This window comes from Schistocerca gregaria, chromosome 4 (genome assembly GCF_023897955.1).
Source record: "Schistocerca gregaria isolate iqSchGreg1 chromosome 4, iqSchGreg1.2, whole genome shotgun sequence".
Lineage (NCBI taxonomy): Eukaryota > Metazoa > Arthropoda > Insecta > Orthoptera > Acrididae > Schistocerca > Schistocerca gregaria.
In genome coordinates, this window is record NC_064923.1 from 700,768,793 (window position 1) to 700,794,237 (window position 25,445).

A 25,445-nucleotide genomic window follows, 5' to 3' on the forward strand; every position below is an offset into this window, starting at 1 on the left:
GCACGCTTACCAAATAACCCTGTGACAAAACGCGCCACTGTTCTTTGGATCTTCTCTACCTCCTCTGTCAACCCGACCTGGTACGGATCCCACACTGATGAGCAATACTCAAATATAGGTCGAACGATTATTTTGTGAGCCACCTCCTTTGTTGATGGACTACATTTTCTAAGGACTCTCCCAATGAATCTCAACCTGGCACCCGCCTTAGCAACAATTAATTTTATATGATCATTCCACTTCAAATCGTTCCGTACGCATACTCCCAACATTTTACAGAAGTAACTGCTACCAGTGTTCGTTCGCTATCATATAATCATACAATAAAGGATCCTTCTTTTTATGTATTCGCAATAAATTACAATTGTCTACGTTAAGGTTCAAATGGCTCTGAGCCTAATAAGGTTAACAGTAAATGTCCTGCATTATATTTGCTGCTAATCGACTGCTAATGTACCTGGTCGAATGATATTTCTAATTGTTTCAATTAATACTATAAATGATATTAATACTATAAATGATATAAATGATGGGACTCAACATCTTAGGTCATTAGTCCCCTAGAACTTAGAACTACTTAAACCTAACTAACCTAAGGACATCGCACACTGCCATGCCCGAGGCAGGATTCGAACCTGCGACCGTAGCAGCCCCGCGGTTCCGGATTGCAGCGCCAGAACCGCACGGCCACCGCGACCGGCCTCTATGTTAAGGGTCAGCTGCCAATCCCTGCACCAATTGCCTATCCGCTGCAGATCTTCCTGCATTTCGCTGCAGTTTTCTAATGCTGCAACTTCTCTGTATACTACAGCATCATCCGCGAAGAGCCGCATGGAACTTCTGACGCTATCTACTAGGTCATTTATGTACAGGGTGTTACAAAACGGTACAGCCAAACTTTCAGGAAACATTAATCACACAAAAAGAAAGAAAATATGTTATGTGGACATGTGTCCGGAAACGCTTACTATCCATGTTAGAGCTCATTTTCTTACTTCTCTTCAAATCACATTAATCATGGAATGGAAACACACAGCAACAGAACGTACCAGCGTGACTTCAAACTCTTTGTTACAGGAAATGTTCAAAATGTCCTCCGTTAGCGAGGATACATGCATCCACCCTCCGTCGCATGGAATCCCTGATGCGCTGATGCAGCCCTGGAGAATGGCGCATTGTATCACAGCCGTCCACAATATGAGCACTCAGAGTCTCTACATTTGGTACCGGGGTTGCGTAGACAAGAGGTTTCAAATGCCCCCATAAATGATAGTCAAGAGGGTTGAGGTCAGGAGAGCGTGGAGGCCATGGAATTGGTCCGCCTCTACCAATACTTCGGTCACCGAATCTGTTGTTGAGAAGCGCACCAACACTCCGACTGAAATGTGCAGGAGCTCCATCGTGCATGAACCACATGTTGTGTCGTACTTGTAAAGGCACATGTTATAGCAGCACAAGTAGAGTATCCCGTATGAAATCATGATAACGTGCTCCATTGAGCGTAGGTGGAAGAACAAACTAAAATGAGCTCTAACATGGAAATTAAGCGTTTCCGGACACATGTCCACATAACATCTTTTCTTTGTGTTGGAGCAATGTTTCCTGAAAGTTTGGCCGTACCTTTTTGTAACGCCCTGCATATTGCGAAAAGCAATGGTCCCATAACACTCCCCTGTGGCACGCCAGAGGTTACTTTAACGTCTTAGACGTCTCTCCATTGAGAACAACATGCTGTGTACTGTTTACTAAAAACTCTTCTGATATTCCTTCGGCTCTTACTTTATCAGGCGACAGTGTGTAACTGTATCGAACGCCTTCTGGAAGTCAAGGAAAATGGCATCTACCTAGGAACCTGTACCTAATATTTTCTGGGTCTCATGAACAAATAAAGCGAGTGGGGTCTCACACGATCGCTATTTCCGGAATCCATGTTGATTCCTACAGAGTAGATTCTGGGTTTCCAGAAATGACATGATACGCGAGCAAAAAACATGTTCTAAAATTCGACGACCCTTCTTGAAAACTGGAACTACCTGTGCTCAATCATTTGGAACCTTCCGTTCCTCTAGAGACTTGCGGTGCACGGCTGTTAGAAGGAGGGCAAGTCTTTCGCATACTCTGTGTAGAATCGAATTGATTTCCCGTCAGGTCCAGTGGACTTTCCTCTGTTTATTGATTTCAGTTGCTTTTCTATTCCTTGGACACTTGTTTCGATATCAGACATTTTTTCGTCCCTGCGAGGATTTAGAGAAGGAACTGCAGTGCGGCCCTCCTCTGCGAAACAGCTTTAGAAAAAGGTGTTTAGTATTTCAAGTTTACGCGTGTCATCCTCTGTTTCAATGTCATTATCACCCCAGAGTGTCTGAAGATGCTGTTTCGATCCACTTACTGATTTAACGTAAGACCAGAACTTCATAGGTTGCCTCCAAACACGTCTCCGAAGATTGTCCGTTTGAAGGCATACGCGACACCCGTCGGTGAACAGATTGTGATGCCAATCCTGTGCGGTCCATTCGGCATGTTTTTGGGCCCATCTGTACCGCACTACATGGTGTCGTGGTTGTAAAGTTGCACGTCGCCATGGACGTAGGGAGTGAAGTTGCTTATCATGCAGCCTATTGCGCACAGTTTGAGTCGTAACACTAAGTCCTGTGGCTGCATGAAAGGCATTATTTCAACATGGTGGCATTGCTGTCATGGTTCCTCCGAGCCATAATCCGTGCGTAGCGGACATGCACTGCAGTAGTAGCCTTTGGGCGGCCTGAGCGAGGCATGTAATCGACAGTTCCTGTCTCTCTATATCTCCTTCATGTCCGAGTAACATCGCTTTGGTTCACCCCTAGACGCCTGGACACTTCCCTTGTTGAGAGCCCTTCCTGGCACAAAGTAACAATGCGGACGTGATCGACCGCAGTATTAAACGTCTGGGCATGGTTGAACTACAGACAATACGAGCCGTGTTCCTTCTTCCGGGTGGAATGACTGGAACAGATCGCCTGTTGGACCCCCTCCGTCTAATAGGCGCTGATCATGCATGGTTGTTTACATTATTGGGCGGGTTTAGTGACATCTGTGAATAGTCAAAGGGACAGTATCCACAGTCAACGTCTATCTTCAGGAGCTCTGGGAACCGGGGTGATGCAAAATTTTTTTTGGTGTGTATGTTTTTACCCCTATTTTATACTAAATTATCGGTTTTTTAATGGGGAAATGTACATATTTGTGAAAATTGTTACAGTTATCATACGCAGGAGAAACATTTGAAGAAGTTAACTGATTCACTATCTAGCTTATCATTGAAAGTTCTTCCTCCTTGCCTTTTGTAATGTACAGACATACCAAGTTCCTCCATTACATCCATTGCATGAGATTTTTGGAAGCGGTGGAGTATCTTAGATCTTCTTCTACGTTATCTAATGGGTGTCCAGTGTTTTTTATGTGTGTTGTTATTGCTGATTTTGTAAACTTATTATGTGTGAAACAATTGATGTGTTCAGTGTATCCAATTTGAAAATTCGTATGTGCTAGGTAGTAGCTTGACCAAGTTTTACTTACTATTTTGTTTGTTCTCGAGTCTGAGAATGTATTTTTTGTTGTTTAAGGTCAGGACTAGTTTCTGTTGTAGTTTGTTGTTTGTAGAGAGCGCTACTTTCACTTTATGTTACCTAAGTAGATTTGCTTTTTTTTACTTATGTTTTTTTTCCCTCGTAACGTATGTTACCACGTGCCTGACACACCCCATTGAAAACTGTGTAAGTGGTAAAGTGTGCCATTTTTTCCACCATACGGTTTGTCACAGTGCCCTAGCATCTCAACGCTAAAATCACAATCTCTGCTGTCACTTCAAACGGCAGTTCGAGCACACTGACAGTGTTCTGGCGAAGACCTGGACGTTCCACTTTCACAGGGCCAACATGTCCATCTGAAAGTCTGAACTGAAGGTCACTCCTCTGTTTGAAAATCCTTCCACAAGCCGTGTCATCCACCAGTTTCACATAGACAACACTGCTCCCAGTATAGAGGTGAATCCGTATTAGTTCATGATAACTGATGTGAGCAATATCTCGTAAAAACTGTTCAATTCCCAACGCTTTTGGTTGCACATACTTGGTCGTAAAACTGAACTTCAGTGTTGGCTTTCACTGCGGAAAACTCATGGTGAGTGGAAGGAAGTAAGCTGCACAAATATGGCAGTAAACCACAACAACACTGTGCGCGTGCTATCGCAGCAGCGGTGTCTAAGCCACTGCCCTGCCAAAGGCAAGCTTCCGCTTTGGCCATCAGGAAAAGGGCCCTGACCGACTCAAATTTTTACTTATCCACCCACCACCGGGATACACCGCATTGATTAGTTTCATTGCCCAGTGGTAGCTACTGTCTTTGTTTCGTTTCATTCGTTTCTTGTTATGGCTGCAGCATCACAATGGTGTCTGTTGTTTCGGACGTGTCTGATGAGAACAGACGCCGTGTGTATAAGTAAATCAGGCAAGACTGCTACTGATTCCTTCTGTGCACACGCACACATACAGTCGACGTCATACAGGAATCAGCGATACGCTGTGAGTTTTGAGAATAACAGACAGGGAACACTACATGAGTAGTGTGTGGATACGTTGAAAATTTGAGTCGATCATGGACCATGCCCGGGTGGCCGAAGAAGTTGAGGCAATCTCTCATGAGAAACGGTAAATCCCGATTCGAGTTCCAGGCCGGCACAAATTTTCAGTTTTCTTCCTCGAGTTGTTTCAAAGTCCACTGGTTGTCTTTGTTTCGACTGATTAATTTCATATAAACAGAATGGTGTCTGTTCCTTCAGACATGGAAGAGTACAGACATGATACATGTATGTAAAACTTAAGTGTCTGTCATAGGATTCATCGAACCACTTTCAGACTATTTCTCGAATAGCGCGTGAGAAATAAGAACACTGAGATATTTCCATGCAAGCTCTGATGTCACTTTTTTATCACGATGGTTTCCCTCTTGGTAACTGGTGATCAAAAAATATTTCCCCATTCGGCAGAGAAAGTAGATGAGTCAAATTTCGTAACAAAATCTAGCCGCAACGAAAACGCCTTCGCTTTAAAAACTGCCATCCCAATTCCCTTATCATATCCGTGACTCCCTCCACACTATTTCGCGGTAATACAAACGAGATCTCTGAACTTTTTGAATGTCTTCCGTCAATTCTATCTCGAAATGATTTTACCTTCGTGGACAGCAGCCATGTAAAATTACTACTCGTTTATTTCAGAATATCATGATTCCAGCGTTATAGCCATTCTCAAGAGCAAGCTGAAATGTGACAAACTTCCGACACACCTAAATGACACGTCATCCTCGAAATACTATCTATCCAGTCTCATAATCCAGTCGTCGCTTTACAGGATATGAGTACGTATCAAAGATGGGCCTACATAGTAAGGTTGACATTGTACACAGCGAGTAAACATCAACAAAAAGTAATGCATATTTGGTAGCCAATACATTGCTGTGACCTGCTTTCATCACGTCCACACATCAACTGATCAGCTGCAGTTAACATATACGGGTGAATCACCTAAAATTCGTACCGCAAATATTCTGAAAATGCAAAGTTCTGTTGGTGTACGGTTTTCACATAATGAATTGGTAATTAGGGGGCTCACATTGTTAGCTAATATGCAGATTTTAATAATACTTAGAAAGTGTATGTTCTGTGCAAACAAACACGTTTTTAAATGGAACAATACCTATTGACATTAACAGACAAGATGCATGGTAAATTAGAATGTGAATGGCGTTCGTTGCAGGATTTTAGAGCGAATCGTTTACGAGGTATCGCATTGTCGATAATTTTCACGCCGACACTTGTTTGTGCCATTCAGCTTGCTTAGTTGCTAGGTGCGATGTTGTTATATTTGCTTACAGTGTGCGTGTGTGTTCCTTGAATGCATTGCGGCTTGCTAATCAGTTACTGTTTGACAGTCCAGGCAGTAGACCGTGATCGGACAACGGGATTTACCAATGCAGAAAAAGCCGGCATGCCCATGGTGTATGGAAAGTGTTGGAAGAATGCAGTGAATTCTTGTACGGAGTATGCGGCAAGGTATACCAACAGACGTCAACATCTCAGTAATAATTTATAAGCCTCTTAAAACAGTTACGTAAGATAGTAGTGTAACACCTAGACAACGTAACAGAAGGAAGCAAGTGACGACAGTAGAGGGGGAAATTAACGTTCTTGTTGCTACTGCAGTTGATCCGCACGTTAGCCCCCGCGCAGTCGCACGAGGAAGTGGCATGAGTCAGGCAAGTGTCCTGCGTATTTTTTTTTTTCTTATGGGACTTAACTGCTAAGGTCATCAGTCCCTAAGCTTACACACTACTTAACCTAAATTATCCTAAGGACAAACACACACACCCATGCCAGAGGGAGGAGTCGAACCTCCGCCGGGACCAGCCGTACGGGCCACGACTGCAACGCCCCAGACCGCTCGGCTAATCCCGCGCGGCTCCTACGTATTCTCCATCAACATAGGTTCCATACCGTGGAAACGATTATAAGACTAGTCTTAACTCCTGTACATGAGCATTAAGACTGAGTACTCCCTTTGTATCACGTATCTCGTTTAGTGATGAAGCCACACTTGCCAATCATGGCCAGATAAACAGCCGAAACAAATACTATTGATCTGTTGAAAATCACCGTAGAACACCAGCGTCCATGGAGTGTAAACGTGCGATGTGGAATAGTGAACCATTAGCACATAGGCCCATTTTCCATAGATGAACACTGAATGCTCACAAGTATCGCAACCTCCTAACAGACCATCTTCCATGGATGCTAGAAGGCGTTCCTCTGAAGAGTAGGACGAACCTGTTGTACCAGCATGATGTCTGTCTAGCCCAGACTGCACGAAATACTACACCACGTCTTCACAAATTGTTTCCAAAACGTTGGATTGGATGCAGAGGACCTACACCTTGGCCGGCCCTTTCCCCGGATTTAATGTATGTTTTTTTTCTGCTGAAAAAGCTGAAATTCGCTGTCTGCAAGGACATACCAACTACACTCGATGATATAAAACGAGTTGTTACTGCAGCCCTCTCGGACATCTCGGCTGAGATGCTAGCTCGTATGGACCAGTCGTTCCATACCAGACTGCAAGTGGCTATTGCCGCTGCTGATCGCCGTTTTGAACACAACTTGTGAGGGACAGTTGTCTCGTTACTGATCAGAATCCACATAATTACTGTATGCACATGAGTTGTTCTTTAGTGAGTGCTACTACAAGTACTGTACAAGTGTCTGTTTGGGAACTTTCCAAAATAAGATACCTTGTAAGCGACTCGCACTAGACTCCTGCAACAAACACCACTATCATTCTAATTTACCATAGTTTCAGTCTGTTAATGTCAATTGGCATCGTTTCATTTAAAAAAGTGTACGTTTGCACAAAAAATAGGCTTTCTGTTATTACAAACAGTTTACTACCTAACAATACGAGCCCCTGACTACGAATCCGTTTCCGCAGTATTAATCATGCAAATTTCATGTGGTTCACCCCGTATATGTTAGTGTCAGTTGATCAGTTGATGTAGGGACGTGAAGAATGCAGGGCATATCAGGGTACTAACTTCCATGATACTGTATATACTTATATCCCGTAATGCGACGACTGGTTTATAACAGTAGATGTGTGTCATTTCGACGACGACATATCATTTCGGCTTGTAGGACATCTTGTGACATTTCAACTTGCACATGAGAATGGCCGTTAATTCAAAATAATTACTCCGTGAAATAAATAAATGGCTATCGGGTAGCGATCCTATACGGCGCAGCAATACTGCAGAAGAGGAAGGACAAGCGTAGTTGGTTCAAATGGCTCTGGGCACTATGGGACTTAACTTCTGAGGTCATCAGTCCCCTAGAACTTAGAACTACTTAAACCTAGGACATCACACACACACACACATGCCCGAGGCAGGATTCGCACCTGAGACCGTATTGGTCGCACGGTTCCAGATTCTAGCGCCTAGAACCGCTCGTCCACCACGGGCGGCCAAAAATGGTTCAAATGGCTCTGATCACCATGGGACTTAACTTCTGAGGACATCAGTTCCCTAAATAAGTCTCTTTGTAAGCCTGTTGCGACTTCTCAGTGCTCTGCCAATAAAACGAAGTCTTTGATTAGCCTTCTCATATGATTCTCTGTGTATTGGTTCCAGTTTAAGTTGTTCGTAATTGTGATCCTAGGTTTTTAATTGAGTCTTCAACCTTAAAAACTGCATCTTTTATCGTGGTGGGGCACCTTACTCTGGGTATTCATAAGGGTCAATTGGTACTTTTTGTGCCATACAGACATCGTTCATAAATCATTTTGTTATTAGCATTTACCATCTGACAAGTATACTAGACGGTAAAAGACACCGTCATCTACAAGGAATCTGAGAGGGATTCTCAGATTGTCTTCTAAATCGTTTATATAAAGTAAGACCAGCAAAGGATCTACAGACTTCTTGGGGAATCCCAGATCTTGTTTCCGTTTCATTCGATGCCTTCCCTTCAGTTACTACGATCTAGGATCTTTCTGACAGGAAACGATAAACCCAGTTGCACAACTGAAATGATGCTGCAAAGGCACACAGTTAGTTAAGAAATCGCTTGTAAGGAACGGTGCCAAAAGCATTCTGGAAATCTAGACATATGGAAGCATCATTAGATCTCTTGTCCTTAGCACCCATTTCTTCGTGTGGATAAAGAGCCAGTTATACTCGATGAGAGTAGTATTTTCTGAATCTCTGCTGGTTACAATAGATCGTTTTCTTCGATGTAATTCGTAATATTCAAACACGGTATATTTTCCAGAATCTTACTGTAAATTGATGCCAGTGAGATGGGTCAATAATTCAGTGGATTATTTCTGTTTCCTTTCTTGTGTATTGGTGTTACCTCTGCAACTTCCCAATCCTTAGGAACCAGTCCGGATTTTTCGTAGAAGGAGCTGTTGCATACGATTGTTAATTCTGGGATTATTACATCAGCATACTCCGAAAAGAGATTAAATGGTATTCAGTATGTCCCAGAAAACTTGCCTTTATAGAGTGACTTAAAGTTTCTTAGATAAGCCGAGGGCATCCACTTCTAAATTATTCATCTTGAAAGCTGTTCTTGTTTTAAATTCTGGAATATTTATTGCAGCCGGCCTCTGTGACCGAGCGTTTCTAAGCGCTTCAGTCCGGAACCGCGCTCCTGCTACAGTCGCAGGTTCGAACCCTAACTCGCGTATGGATGTGTGTGATGTCCTTAGGTTAGTTAGGTTCAAGTAGTTCTAAGTCTAGGGGTCTGATGATCTCAAATGTTAAGCCCCATAGTACAGAGTGCCCGAAAAGTCTTTCCCTGATTACATAAATTGATAACTCAGGGTAGAAGTATGATACAGATATGAAACTGGTGTGTAATTGTTTACAAACTATCAAAGTTTTTTTTCACACATCAGTGAACTTCCACATGAGCACCCTTGGTAGAACGTCGCACATCTAGGCGATATTCAGTTTCCGTCCACACATTAGCCAGCATCACTGGAGGGATCGATTCAACGACAGTGGTTATCCGTTGCCGCAGGGTTTCAAGATCTGGTACACGTGTTCGGTAGACCTCGTCCTTGACATAACTCCATAAAAAGAAGTCTAATGGGGTTATGTCAGAAGAGCGTGGAGGCCAAACCGTTGGCCCATTACGACCAATCCATCGCCAAGAAAAGGTCATATCGAGATAGGCACGGACGTCCAAACCCCAATGAGGCGGTGCACCGTCTTGATGAAACAAGACATCGGGGTGATAATGAAGAAGCCGAGGAACAGCGTACAGTTGCAACATGTCCAGATACACTGCAGATGTGATGGTAGCCTCAGCGAACAAGAATGGCCCGATAATTCGATCGTGCAATAGCACGCACCAAATATTCACCTTTGGACTGCCTCTGGTGCACTCGCCAGGGGGTTGTGAACCCCAAATTCGTACATTATGGCGACTCACTTCTCCACTGACAAAAAAAAGTCGCTTCGTCGGAAAAGGCAATTCGTCTGAGGTAACCATCATCGTTCTCAGTACGTGATAGCATTTCGACCGCAAAGTCATATCGACGTGTACTGTCATTGGGCAACAAGGCCTGAAGGATTTGCACTTTGTATGCACGAAACAATAAACGTTTGTGTAAAATGTCATGGGGAGAGCTTTTTGGCATCTGTAATTCACGTGAGGCCCTACGCACCGATTTCTTCGGACTTCGCAGAAAAGACTGCCTTACAGCTTCCACGCTGTCTGCTGAGGTTCTTGGCCGACCAGACCTCCGAAGGTCAGCAACCGATCCTGTGTTCTTGAACCTCTCATATCAGGCTTTAATGCTCTTGACATCAGGTGGATTCCTTCCAAATGTTGTCTGGAAGTGTCTCTGCACTGTGGTTGGTTCAAAAATGGTGCAAATGGCTCTGAGCACTATGGGACTTAACAGCTGAGGTCATCAGTCCCCTAGAACTTAGAACTATTTAAACCTAACCCACGGACATCACACACATCCATGCCCGAGGCAGGATTCGAACCTGCGACCGTAGCGGTCGCGCGGTTCCAGACTGAACCGCCTGAACCGCTCGGCCACTTCGGCCCGACTGTGGTTGGTGATCGTGTCTCATGGTACCACAGAACACACTGTGCCTTCTCCTGATTGGTTAACATAGCTTCTTGGGCACTGCACCTCATCCACTGCTTACGTACTGCGAACCTAAAAAAGAAAAAAAAAAAACTTTGATGGTTGTAAACAATTCGACACCAGTTTCATATTTTACTTCTAGCCTGAGTTATCAATTTATGTAATCAGGAAAAGATGTTTCGGACACCCTGTCCTTAGAGCCATTTCAACCACTTATTGCATCTTCAGTTGTGAATTAATAACTGTGCTTAGGCTCTGTCGTCGGCAGCTTCCGCGCACAACTCTCACTTTTCATAGAGGTCAAAGCTACAGCATGAGGTGTGATCTGAGCTGCACCGACGCCTGTGTTGCAGCGGCGGCCATCGACTGCTTCAAGTGCGTGTCGGTGAACGGCAGCTACCGGCCGTGCGACGACCCCTTCCACAACAACTACTCGGACAGCATCCTGGAGGCGCCCTGCATGGGCGGCCGCAAGGGTCGCAACGGCGTCTTCCCCGCCACCGCCTGCATCAAGCTCGTCGGCGTCTTCGGTAAGCTGCGCTTTTCACTTTCCTCTTTCTGCCGCTTTCAGATCGGCAGAACTCATCAGCTGCAACTTTTTTGCCGGAAAGTAGTGATTCCGATCGACCCAGGGGCGACACTGAGAAGGACTTACATCACGTGTCTGACAGCTATTCCTAACATCATCACTGACAACCAGTGATAGCTGTTTTGTCTACATCTACATCTACATTTATACTCCGCAATCCACCCAATGGTGTGTGGCAGAGGGCACTTTACGTGCCACTGTCCTCACCTCCCTTTTCTGTTCCAGTCGCGTATGGTGGGAAGAACGACTGTCTGAAAGCCTCCGTGCGCGCTCGAATCTCTCTAATTTTACATTCGTGATCTCCTTGGGAGTGATAAGTAGGGGGACGCAATATATTCAATACCTCATCCAGAAACGCACCCTCTTGAAACCTGGCGATCAAGCTACACCGCGATGCAGAGCGCCTCTCTTCTAGAGTCTGCCACTTGAGTTTGCTAAACATCTCCGTAACGCCATCACGGTTACCAAATAACCCTGTGACGAAACACCCCGCTCTTCTTTGGATCTTCTCTATCTCCTCCGTCAACCCGATCTGGTACGGATCCAACACTCATGAGCAATGCTCAAGTATAGGTGAGCGAGTATTTTGTAAGCCACTTCCTTTGTTGATGGTCTACATTTTCTAAGGACTCTCCCAACGAATGTCAACCTGGTACCCGCCTTAGCAACAATTAATTTTATATGATCATTCCACTTCAAATCGTTCCGCACGCATACTCCCAGATATTTTACAGAAGCGACTGCTACCAGTGTTTGTTCCGATATCATATAATCATACAATAAAGGATCCTTCTTCCTATGTATTCACAACACATTACATTTGTCTATGTTAAGGGTCAGTTGCCACTCCCTGCACCAATTGCCTATCCGCTGCAGATCTCCAATGATGTCGAAATTGATGTAGATAGCAACAGGCCAGCAAAAAAATGGTTCAAATGGCTCTGAGCACTATGGGACTTAACATCTATGGTCATCAGTCCCCTAGATATTAGAACTACTTACACTTAACTAACCTAAGGACAACACACAACACCCAGCCATCACGAGGCAGAGAAAATCCCTGAGCCCGCCGGGAATCGAACCCGGGAACCCGGGCGTGGGAAGCGAGAACGCTACCGCACGACCACGAGATGCGGGCTAAAAAGACAGTCTCACATCGACGTCCATGGCCGCTGACGCTGCACTTAGTGACAAGTGTTCTTCGTTTTTCCGTTATTTCTCGCACACTTAGAAGCCAAAACATTATGACCACAGCCCACGGCGACGTTGGATGCCCCCTTTGGCTTTGTGGGCACTTGACGCGGTAAAAAAGATAAGCAGAGCAGTCACCGACGAGGGATCACCCTAGCGAAGATAAGAGGTGTAAACTGGAAATCCATGGAGATAATTGCCTTTCACAAAGGGCACACTACCATTACACAGAGTCTGAGGACGAGTATCCCGAAAATGACCAATGTCGAATGTTCACGTGCTACTGTCGTGAGCATCTACAGAAACAGGTAGGACAGTCAAACTACCACTATGCGCTAAATGATTGGACGTCCTCAATAACTTCACAGAGGAGGGGGGGGGGGGTTCAGGGACTTGTCTGCTCTTTAAAGTAGATGCTGATTGGTAGAGACACAATTGTTTCGGAGCACACCATTGATCGTACGTTGTTGAACATGGAGCTCCGCACCACACAACCGCTACTTGTTCAGATGTTGACTCAATGACATCGTCAGTTACGACTGCAGTTGGCACGGGACCATCGGAATTCTACCGGCAATCAATGGAAACGTGTTGGCTCTTCGGGTGAATCATATTTTTGCTACAATATGTTGTTAGTCGTTTCCACAAACGCCGTAATCGATTTAAACGGCGGCTCGAATTGTGCAGCGCGCCACCGACGCAAGCTGGTGGGAGCAGTAATTTTATATGGGAGACATTCTCCTGTGCTTACATGGGACCTGTGGTAGTAATAAAAGACACCTTCACACCACCTGCACCTCCTTAACACTAGATCTCTTCCCCAACTGCGATTTCTTCATTCAGCATTCTAATTGTCCATATCTCGGAGCCAGAACCATGATACAGTGGTATTAGGGGCGTTATAGTCAATCCACGTTAATCTTTCGGCGACAACATTCGCCTGATAAATGTCCTATGGAACCCACTATCGGGCGCCATCACCGTGGATGCAAATCAGCGGCCCGTTATTCACGCGAATTACCTGTGCATAGACATCTAATGCCACATACCTCCACAAAACTACCAAATACTATCGGATCCCTGATAAGAAGAATCAGTGATTTATTGCGTTCCAAAACGGACAAACAATCTATTAAGCTATAGACCAACGCTTACTTTCGCGGCGATATATACTGACAAAATTTTCTCAGGCCTCCAGCCATGTCCACAATTTTAAACCACTGTATGCGGCTGGAAGCACGAAAAAATTTTATCACTCTATCAAGCAGATGGTCATATTGTGTAAGGGGGCAAAATTTTGGCACCATACATTTCGTATTCTGTATATTCTTTTCGATTTATTTTTATATTAGATCACTGTTTACGATGAACAACTGCATTATTAATCATTTCATTGTCTCATACTGGCTAGTACTAAGTACTAACAATTTCTATAGTACAGCATGCCTACAAGTACCGATAGAAACAGCGATTTTGCCCATGCATTAGTCAGAAGCTACCGTTGTTGTTGTTGTGGTCTTCAGTCCAGAGACTGATTTGGTTCAGCTCTCCATGCTACTCTAACCTGCAGAAGCGTCTTCATCTCCAAGTAACTACTGCGACCTACAGCATTCTGAATCTACTTAGTGTATTCATCTCTTGGTCTCCCTCTACGATTTTTACCCTCCAAGCTGCCCTCCAGTACCAAACTGATTATCCCTTGGTCCCTCAGAACATGTCATACCAACAAATCCCCAAATTAATCTTCTTCCCAATTCTAATCAGTACTTCCTCATCAGTTATTTGATCTACCCATCTAATCTTCAGCATTCTTCTGTAGCACCACATTTCAAAAGCTTCTGTTCTCTTCTTATCGTCCATGTTTCAATCCATACGTGGCAACACTCCATACAAATACTTTTAGAAAAGACTTCCTGACACTTAAATCTATACTCGATGTTAACAAATTTCTCTCTTTCAGAAACGCTTTTCTTCCTTTGCCAGTCTACATTTTATATCTTCTCTTTTTCGATCTCATCTATTTCCAAAATATTGCCCTCAAGTACATCGCCCTTGTATGGACCCTCTATATACTCCTTCCGCCTTTCTGATTTCCCTGGGTTTCCATCCGAGCTGTTGGTATTCATACAAGTGGTTCTCTTTCCTCCAAATGTCTCTTTAATTTTCCTGTAGCCAGTATCTGTCTTAACCCATGTGATATGTGGAATTATTATATTCTTCTTGAAGTCAGAGGGTATTTCGCCTGTCTCATACATCTTGCTCATCAGATGGTAGAGTTTTGTCAGGACTGGCTCTCCCAAGGCCGTCAGTAGTTCTAATGGAATGTTGTCTACTCCCGGGGCCTAATTTGGACTCAGGTCTTTCAGTGCTCTGTAAAACTCTTCACGCAGTATCGTATCTCCCATTTCATCTTCATATACATCCTCTTCCATTTCTGTAATATTGTCCTCAAGTACATCGCCCTTGTATAGACCCTCTATATACTCCTTCCACCTTCCTGCTTTCCCTTCTTTACCTAGAACTAGGTTTCCCTCTGAGCTCTTGATATTCATACAAGTGGTCTCTTTAATTTTCCTGTAGGCAGTATCTATCTTGCCCCTAGTGAGATAAGACTCTACATCCTTACATTTGTCGTCTAGCCATCGCTGCTTAGCCATTTTGCACTTCCCGTCGATCTCATTTCTGAGACGTTTGTATTCCATTTTGTCTGCTTTAATTATTTCGTTTTTATATTTTCTCCTTTCATCAATTAAATCCAATATTTTTTCTGTTACGCAAGGATTTCTACTAGTCCTCGTCTTTTTACCTACTTGATCCTCTGCTGCATTCACTATTTCATTTCTCAAAACTACCCATTCTTTTTCTACTATATTTATTTCCCTTGTTCCTATCAAGCATCCCCTAATGCTCTCTCTCAAACTCTCTGCAACCTCTGGTTCCATCTCATTAAATTCCCACCTTTTTGCAGTTTCTTCCGTTTAAATATACAGTTCATAACCAATAGAATGTGGTCACAGTCAACATGTGCCCCAGGAAATGTCTTATAATAATATTTAAAGCCTGGTTCCTAAATCATTATATAATCTATCTGAAACCTTCCAGTGTCTCCTGGCCTCTTCCACGTGTACAACCTTCTTTCATCATTCTTAAACCAAGTGTAAGCTATGATCAAGTTATGCTCTGTGCAAAATTCTACCAGGTTGTGAGGCGGCGGGTGGAATTTATTCTTGTTAATGAATGTAATGTAGAAAAGACGCATTTCCAGGCCGATTAGCCACATATGTGGGGCGGTGTATGGAATAATTGTTGAATGAAAAATGATGTGGAATGTCTTTCCCAACGATGCACCACATGTGAGGCGGCGTATGGAATTTATTGCTATTGAAATTTTCCTATGATTTAATTAATACTGTTGATTGCCATTATCAACACTGGCTCTCTAACTACAATATTGGCAACCAGAAAGTGATTAGCAAAACGTGAAGCCTATAATTAGAATTCCTAGTGCCCACTTCAACTGAGAAATACACTTATAGCTACAGCTTATAGCTCTGAGGAGTTAGGGGATTGTCTGGGATTCATAATCAAAAGCGATTCACTCTAAAAGGTTCACTATATTCTGAAAGTCACAGACCAAAAAGAATCCACACAATCCAACTACCAAAGCAGTGCAGAGTCTAATGCGCTGATGCAACTAGAACTGTTCCAATTACATGTTTAAGTGAACGCTCGCCATAATTTGATGATAATGTTCATCAAACGCCACGCTAAATAATGGTAGAATGTCTGTCCCGCGGCGGCACGTTAAAATACGACATACGCGAACTGAAGATAGATCATTAAAGTCATTCCAGAATTAACACTTCACTCGAAAATGATTTCATGGTTACGCGTATCCCGAGTAACTTATTACGGCATCCGAGGCTGTTTCTAGCAATGATGCCGACGCGACGCGACTCCCGGCACAGATGGTGCGACTATCAGCGTCTGGAGAGAACTGGGGCCTTTCTTCCTCGCGCAGCGTTCTTATATATAAAGCCGCGGTGCGGACGGCTAAGGGAACGCCTGATTAAATTCGCTGTCCCGACTAGCCGCTGGACTAGTAACGCACCACTTTAAGTTATCAAATAAATTATTGCTTCCTTTGCTGATGGCCGATGAAGCTCTCAATTTGAATGTGCAATCAGCACACAGGTAAGTAATCATAATAAAAGTCTGACGTGGCTAAGTCCAATATTTTAGGCGAGAGAATTAATTTAATTACACTACACCAGTAGACGAGCTCTGAACCTGCCCTTTGGAGATACGCTATCGCTATAGTTTTATAGTTATTCAGTTGAAACTTCTCTCATCTTTATGATTGTAGCGTATCTCCCTTTTACTTAACTTTAAACATCCTAGCTTTATTTATTCGCCTACGTAATCTGTCTTGCTTCCTTAATTTTTAAGACAAAAACCAGGAAATCATAAATTTTAACTAAAATATAATTTATGAGATCCAGAATACTGTTTCTACTAAATTGTTATGCAAAAGGAATCTAAATATAAATTTTTAAGTTTCTAGCTCTTTTCTGTTGCGCCAATGATTTTTACAGAAAAACGACCAAATTTCGAAAGTGGTTAAAGTTATTGTACTGATATTCAACTCATACTGATTTAGTATCACTCCTGACATGCTAGCAACGTTTCAGGTTATTTACATGATTTTTAAAGTACTGCGCAGCGTTCATGGCGTCAGAGCTAGTTACAGTGGACTGGCTGGCACACAAGGGAAAGACTGCTGTGAATTTTATATGACGTGAGTAGGCTGCCTCCCTACAAGGTGACCTCCTCTTTCATCCCTTACTCCCATTCCATATTCACCTACTACTTGTTCTATTCTTTTTCTTACTTTCAAATTCCAGTCCCCCATTACTGTTAAATTTTCGCCTCCCTTCACAATCTGAATAAATTCTTTTATCTCATCATACATTTCTTCAATCTCTTCGTCATCTGCAGAGCTAGTTGGCATATGAACTTGTACTACTGTCGTAGGCGTGGGTTTCGTGTCTATCTTGGTTTCAATAATTCGGTCACTATGCTGTTCGTAGTAGCTTACCCACGCTCCTATTTTTTATTCATTATTAAACCTACTCCTGCATTACCCCTATTTGATTTTGTATTTATAGCCCTGTATTCACCTGACCAGAAGCCTTGTTCCTCCTGCCACCGAACTTCACTAATTGCCACTATATCTAACTTTAACTTATCCATTTCTTTTTTAAATTTTCTAACCTTCCTGCCTGATTAAGAGATCTGTAGGACGCCAGTTTTGTGTCTCATGATATTGACGTCCTCCTCAGCAGTCCCTGCCCAGAGATGTGAATGAGTGATTATTTTACTTCCGGAATATTTTACATAAGAGGATGCCATCATCATTTAACCATACAGTAAAGCTGCATGCCCTGGGAAAAATTACAACTGTAGCTTCCCCTTGCTTTCAAAGCCGTTCGCAGTTCCAGAACCGAGCGAGGTGGCGCGTGGTTAGCACAATGGACTCGCATTCGGGAGGACGACGGTTCAAACCCCCGTCTGGTCATCTTGATTTAGGTTTTCCGTGATTTCCCTAAATCACTTCAGCCAAAGGCCGGGATGATTCCTTTGAAAGGGCACGGCTGACTTCCTTCCATATTCTTCCATAATCTGATAGGGCCGATGACCTCACAGTTTGGGCCCCTCGAATCAACCAACCAACCTATGCCTATGCACTACCACCACAGCAACGCCGTTTTGGTTAATGTTACAAGGCCAGATCAGTCAATCATCCAGACTGTCGCCCCTGCAACTACTGAAAAGGCTGCTTACCCCTCTTCAAGAACCACACGTTTGTCTGGCCTCTCAACAGATTCCCCTCCGTTGTGGTTGCACCTACGTTACGGATATCTGTATCACTGAGACACGCATGCCTCCCCACCAACGGCAAGGTCCATCGTTCATGGGGGGCAGAAGCTGCCATCAGGTAAAAAAAAAAAAGGGCTGGGAAGAGGCTTGTCGTGTTTTGCAGGGGTGGGCGTTAACTGCCCTGAGTGAGGGTAGAGTGAGGAGGCGGCAGTTTACAATAGTGAGTGCTTCAGAATTCCCTTAGTGCAGACAGTGCAGTGGAAGGTTGTACTCTGGTGGGGGCACGCTTCCCACCGAATGGCAGAGATAGATATTTCATTGACGAAGTGCTAAGAATGTAGGAGGGGAAATGGGAGCATCCAGAAAATCTTCCGAAAGGAGTACGACCATCAGGTGATTGGACTCTGGCACAGAGTTAAAGCTGCAACAAATAACATACCCTGTCATCCAATACGACTCGATGCTCAACCAGGATAGAGTCATTCTTGGTTCCAGTGACTGCTGCTCTGCATACTTTCCACACCATATAGACCCCCAAATTATTTTCTTGTTGTATTCTTCCTACTATACTGTATATGCGTAATAAGGAAAATTTTATTTTCCTTCTTTCTTTGTTATCCAACTTTAATGGCCAGTAGTTTAAGTCGGAAACAATATTGGTTAAAAACAGTCTTGGTTGCAATTTTAGTATTTTATTTTTCAACGACGCGTTTGGCATTATTTAGGCACCTTCAGGCTATCTTTTCTAGATGGACGCGAGAGGCACCAAGATCTGTAAAACGCGTTCCCGCTCACCTGAGCCCCCAACTTTCTCTGTTACTCGCTCCCGTGAAAGGGAACGCGTTTTACAGATCTTGGTGCCACTCGCCTCCATCTAGAAAAGATAACCTGAAGATGCGAAACGCGTCGTTGAAAAATAAAAAACTAAAACTGCAACCAAGACTGTTTTTAACCAATACTGTTAAGCACTGGTTTCCTGTATGCCACATATGGATTGGAAGAATTTCTGCCGGCCGGTGTGGCCGTGCGGTTCTAGGCGCTTCAGTCTGGAACCGCGTGACCGCTACGGTCGCAGGTTCGAATCCTGCCTCGGGCGTGGATGTGTGTGATGTCCTTAGGTTAGTTAGATTTAAGTAGTTCTAAGTTCTAGGGGACTGATGGCCACAGATATTAAGTTCCATACTGCTCAGAGCCATTTCAACCATTTTTGAAGAATTTCTAAGTTGGGGAAACATTCCTGCAATCATCCCTAAGGTTGGTTTCAAGCAGTTTCCATTTCTGTTGCTTACAGCAGTTCTCTTTATCTAAGCCTAACTACTGGAACCACATATCCCTAAAACACCGAAAACGACTGCGTTCAATAACGTAATGCAGTCACTGATGCACGGCGTTCTTAAAGTCCTAATAACAAATTTTCAATGTCTCAAAAAACTGTCGATCAACACGCACCACCACATATTAAAATAACCATCACAACACAGCACAAACGGACAATCCAAGTTCGTTATCATCAAAATCATCAGTAATCATGTTGGTTAGATCACACACAATACCTCTACCATGTCTGCAGTTACTATAACATAATATCACCACCACACCACTTGCTAGGGTAAGACAAGTAGTGCATATTCTACAGCATGCCTTAGTTGATTCTTAACTTAGTACTATGTATCGCTAACTAGACGACAATGACCATTAATACTATGTTTTATTTAATATATGTGGCACTGACCCATTTATTGTGAGGTGGCCCTAACCAGGATATTGAACGTCACATCATCATCATTATTATCATCGTCGTTTCAAGGATTCCCATTCGGAACCCACAAACAAAATTTCCATGTTTTCCGAGGGCTTCCAATATCTCTCATTTTCCCGTTGGTTTTGTAGTTCGGCATGTGTGACCTGCCATTCTCATGAGGTGTTGTCTCCAGCCTTCACGATACTTTTGAATTTCTTCATTCATATTCAAAATATTTAATTGTGTTCTAATATCTACAGTTCTAATCATGTTTGTTCTTGTGCAGCTCTTTGCCTTCCTTATAAATCTCATCTCTACTGTCTTCATCCCACATCACCAATAATGTCCCTTACATGTTCAATTCTAGGTCTACCTCGCGGTTCTCCCCCTCCGCCATCCCTTCAACTAAAAATTTCTCCAGCTACATTTGTCGCACAATATTGGCCTAATGACTGTATCTCTGTGATTTGTTGTAGTCTAGTTGTTTTAATCTCGTTTATTCGTCGTAGGACACCGTGATTTCTCACTCCATCTACAACAGTACCGTGTGACACCATTTAACGTAAACTACTAATCGTTTCATTTCTCTTTTCTCCAATTACAGCTTTTCATCAAGGTTCTTGTGTCAAGCAATATCACTATTCCCTCATTAGGAGGTACTCATTAGTCAGAAGTCTCTACAGCTAACACCATCAGCTGATTTCGTCCTCCTGGCGGGTGCTTTCATGGTGAAATCCAGGAAGTCCCAGTTTTTGATGATACTGCTCTGTGGACCAACGGAACATCTTTCAAGAGACAAAAACTCGACAACGGCCACCATGAGTACATGTGGGCACACATCGCCCATATGCAGTACGGTCATCCCTCTTTCAGCAGAGGATTTTTTCAAACTCTTGCCCCTCATTATTCATGGGAAGGCTATCCGGTTCACGCAGCCTTCCGACGCGATTATCTGGAACTTCCTGCCAAAGGTTCTTGGGCGACGACATACCACAGTTACTTGAATACGTGCCACTGGTTCTACATGTTGGCATTCCATGGTGCCTCAGCACATTTAAGCTGCGTAGCAAGATGGTACTGGAACGCACACAACCCAGGGAAGTACGCTGCCTGACAAAATAAAAACATGAGGCACCCAGAATACATGGTCGGATGTCAATATAATTCTGCACACATGGACACCATCTGTAGGTATATAAATGGTTAGATTTACTATTCTCTCTGTAGACTGGCAAGTCTCTCTGACCCCTAGAATGGCCGCTAGAGTGCTTTAGTGTTTTTGTGTTTAGTATTCTTACGATGCCTCCTTGAGCCTGTAAGATGCGTGAATGTTGAGTGATTACTGTAAAGGTTATGTAGATGCGGCATACTCGTGTAATACTGCATTACCAGCACCCTACAGAGTTTTTCAGGGGCCTCACTGGTGAGTCTCCATCTGGCTAGCTGATCAAATCGTGCACTACCCAGATTTATAGGACATTCGGATGTGACAGTGGCCCATTGTTGGACTGCACGAGAACTTGAGAGCAGGCATTGTCGTCGTCAATGTTGCAGTCCGTAACGGTAACACCAACCACCTTAAATGGCAATCGATGCTAACGTTAAACCTCAAAGAAGAATTTTGAGGAAGTTGTGACCGTGAGAGAACCTAATGCGAACACAACAATCAAACTGGGATTCGTTTCCGAAACAGTCCAACAGAGTATAACCAACAGTAAATAGATAGGTCAGGAACAGACATTCTCCCTTCACAAAAGCAAGTTGTACCATTACGTACAAATATCAGTCGCCAGTCTAATTAGGCGCTCTTGGCTCAAGCAATAGAATAAAGCAGAAGACAATGCTAAGGATAACCTAATCTGCCTTGGCACACACACTAGACTTTTTCCTTATATCCTTATATCCTTATAGCCTTGCAGATAATTGTACTGCTAACTTGGAAATCAGACATACAATTGGTCAATGAGATACCAAACAGTAACATACGCCTCTCAACAACACCTACCTTAAATGAACTAGATGCAGCAGTTTATAGAACCAACCACCAACACAAATGAAACTAGTAGCAATACTAAACAGGTAAGAGCATGAAATTATACTGATTTAATTCAGGGGGGGTCTGTTAATGATCATACCCTACAACATCATTGCTTAGTACAGGATCTCTATGCCTTTGCATTAGCCAACTTGCATTTTAATAGGTCATACAGTAAATATTTCTTTCTTAAATTCGGTTTGAAGCAACTAAACAGAATGCAAATCCAACTACTCTGTCTCTGAACGAGCATTGCTTCATCCACGAACTAGCCTAGTACGTGAGGGCCTTCAAATTTTCATGGTTTGTACAACCATACTCATTAATAAAACTACACAAGTACGTATGAGAAATGGTAAGTATCTTCATCAATAATTATTAATTAAGTAAAATACAATAAACTCTAACTCGTTAAATAAAAATGTGCCTTGATAAGCAGCCTTTTGACCTACTCAAAATACAGTTGGCTGTTCAAATGACGACACAACATTAAATTCAAGTTCAAACACTTTCTCATGAAACGAACACTGATAAAACTTTGTAATTCTGATCAAAATGCTTAAATGCAGCAATTAATAATCTTTTTCACTTCAGATCAACTTTACTATTTTCAGGCAGCTTTTCAGATAAGGCAAATTAATTAAGAAAATGCTTGCAGACTGATTTAAAAAACACTGCTAGTGGAGTACTTCTTAGACTATAAAACTGAACTTTAAGCTCTACAACTCCACATCTTAGAAAGCAATCACAACTATTTTTTACAGCTGCCAAATAAGTCTTTCCGTAATAAATTAGGACACTCGGAATTAAATTCACTAAGGTTAGGATTCCTCCCCAGATTTGTGACTTGGGATAATCACGGGTGTAAGATAGAGTTTTTAGCAACACCACGATTATTTTGAAAATCAAAAAAATTTCACAAATACCTGGTCCATTTACAAGTGCCAAATATAAACATTTAGTGGACGACTGGCGTAATTATCAGTGGCTGTTAGTATGGCAGTCATACAGTCATGGGGGTACTATTGGCGTCCCCCTGTTACAGGTCTTCTTGTCGTCGGAATTATATTTTTATAGGGCCAAAAACCATGCCATAATAATAGCATCAACAAATGCAGTATCCGAGACGTATCAATACTGCTCTTAAGGTCCTCATGCCTCAAAACTCCAAAAATATGAACCACAATGATCCGCTACTGCTAGCGAGGTGTTAACCACAGCACTGCTCAGCCCAGACTCCTTGCTCGTCACAAAGGATGAGTTACCACTTGCGCGGCAGCCACACCTTTCCCACTCCACCAGGCTACTTCTGTAGCTGCGGGGCTTCCCCACATCTTGTACATTCCAACCAACGCTTCCGTAACTATGGACAAAGTCATTTACAGTAGACTCTATAACAACCATTCCAGTAGTTATTGAAATTCACAAAGCACATTTTAAACGACATCGTTCAAATAATTCACAAAACTGAGATATGTGTACATAGTCAAAGAATTTCCCTGGCATCTACAACTATCTAGATAAGCAACACTACAAATTAACATAGAAATATCCATACAAATACAAAAATAGGTTGAAAATGGGTGTTACAAGTCGACCACGTCTGACTACCAACAGGCAGGATTATAGTACTGTGTACCAATCACATAATAACCACCTCACAACTGTGCCTGCCTGATTGCAGATATAAATTCACCGATGTTGGAAAAGCGGCAGACCTAATGTTTACCATCGCAGTTGAACTAGAGTGTATATAAAAATGTTGAAATGTTCAGTTCGGTCAAATAGAGTGGAAGCACTTGTGTTAAAATCGGCCATCCATCGACATTCAACTCACCACAGAATAAAACCCACACGAAGGTGTCAATCAAAGTTTTCTCCAGCAGAGGCACAAACACCAGCAACAGCAGCAGAGGTCATCTTACCATCTCAACAGTAACAGTGTTCGGTGGTACAGCACTGATATTACTGAATCGTGAGACAACATTTTTAGAAAAACAAAGTGTTTCAGACAGACAAAGTGTATATGATGCTGTGTATTTTGCCATAGACAGAACATGACAATTCATCAATAGTATAAAAAAAGCCTTCAGCGATGTGGTGGAATGTATTGTGTGACATAAAGTTCATGTGGGCATTGAACAGGATGACTGCATATCTGCAGGCGAATATGATCACATAAACACAGAATTTAATGTGTTCAAAAGACAGTTAAGTGATGAAAGTGCTCTCCAATACACGGCTGATTTTAGTATAGACAGCGGCATTGTCTTGGAAAACTGTTGCATTTCCTCCATGGAATACCATTTAGATTCTTACAAAACACATGTAGCTTGCTTGTCGTAATATACTAGTTTGATCATATACCTCTGATTGCTACAATAGTGTCAGCATTTTGGAACTTAAGTGAGGGAGAGACTAGCATCCTACCGGAGGTTCCTGAATTTTGTGGTGGTATGAGAGCCACTCTCGAGTGTGAATGAACTTTTATAATATTTAGCGGCTCTTCACTGTCATGGAGACGTCAAAGGAACCCACTAGTTTCTTAGTTGTAGAAGTAGTTCATCATTATATAAAATAACATTATTGAACAGTTGCCAAATTTTGATGTAAATTTTAAATTACAGAAAGAGAAGTGTTGATGACAATAAGTAAATTGCATTTTAAAAATCAGGCAGATGGAATTTATATATGCTGTGTATCACGAAGTCTGCACTTTTAATTGGACATTTGTTAACGTCTAGAATACAGGGAATTGTAGTAGCACACAGCAATACTCTAACTAAGTTCTCGCACAATACACTATGACTAGAGTCTGTACTCTTAATGAACTGGATGACAAATGTATCACACATCCAATCTTTCTTGGTACTTAGCTGTCTTGGAGAGATTAGTGTTTTGGGGTGTTAATATCTAAGCTTGTGTGCTTAAGTTTGCTCTAGAGAAGTACTGGCTTCTCTTCATCCCAATACATACTGATTAAACGAATATCACACTAGATTAATTTCGGACTGCTTCATCGAATTGGTTTGTAAAATCATTTTGTTCATAATAGGAAACAAACTGGCACTTTCCATTAACTTTGGGCGTCACATGAAAAACATGATGAGTGGATTTGTTTGGGCTCATTTCAGCTATAAATTGCAAAAACGAAATTGCAGGTCAACCAAAACACCCAAGAAAATACACTTGTCAAATCTTATGAGGGACAGTATGTATCTCTGCTCACTACAGTTCTGCCAGCATTGTGGAAGTTAAACGAAGAAAGCCACCTGCTGTAACTGTAATGTCTGTTCTGAGAGTCTAGTGAAATTG

At 42.7% G+C, this 25,445-nt stretch overlaps 1 protein-coding gene across 1 annotated transcript in view; it reads left to right on the top strand.

Moving 5' to 3' along the window:
- The window catches only part of LOC126268131 (uncharacterized), a 1,167,451-nt gene that overhangs the window by 1,068,185 nt on the left and 73,821 nt on the right, over nucleotides 1–25,445 (top strand). Inside the window, exon 5 of the mRNA XM_049973661.1 lies at nucleotides 11,048–11,224. Coding sequence (XP_049829618.1) covers nucleotides 11,048–11,224 — 177 coding nt within the window. The remainder of the gene's footprint in view (nucleotides 1–11,047; nucleotides 11,225–25,445) is intronic.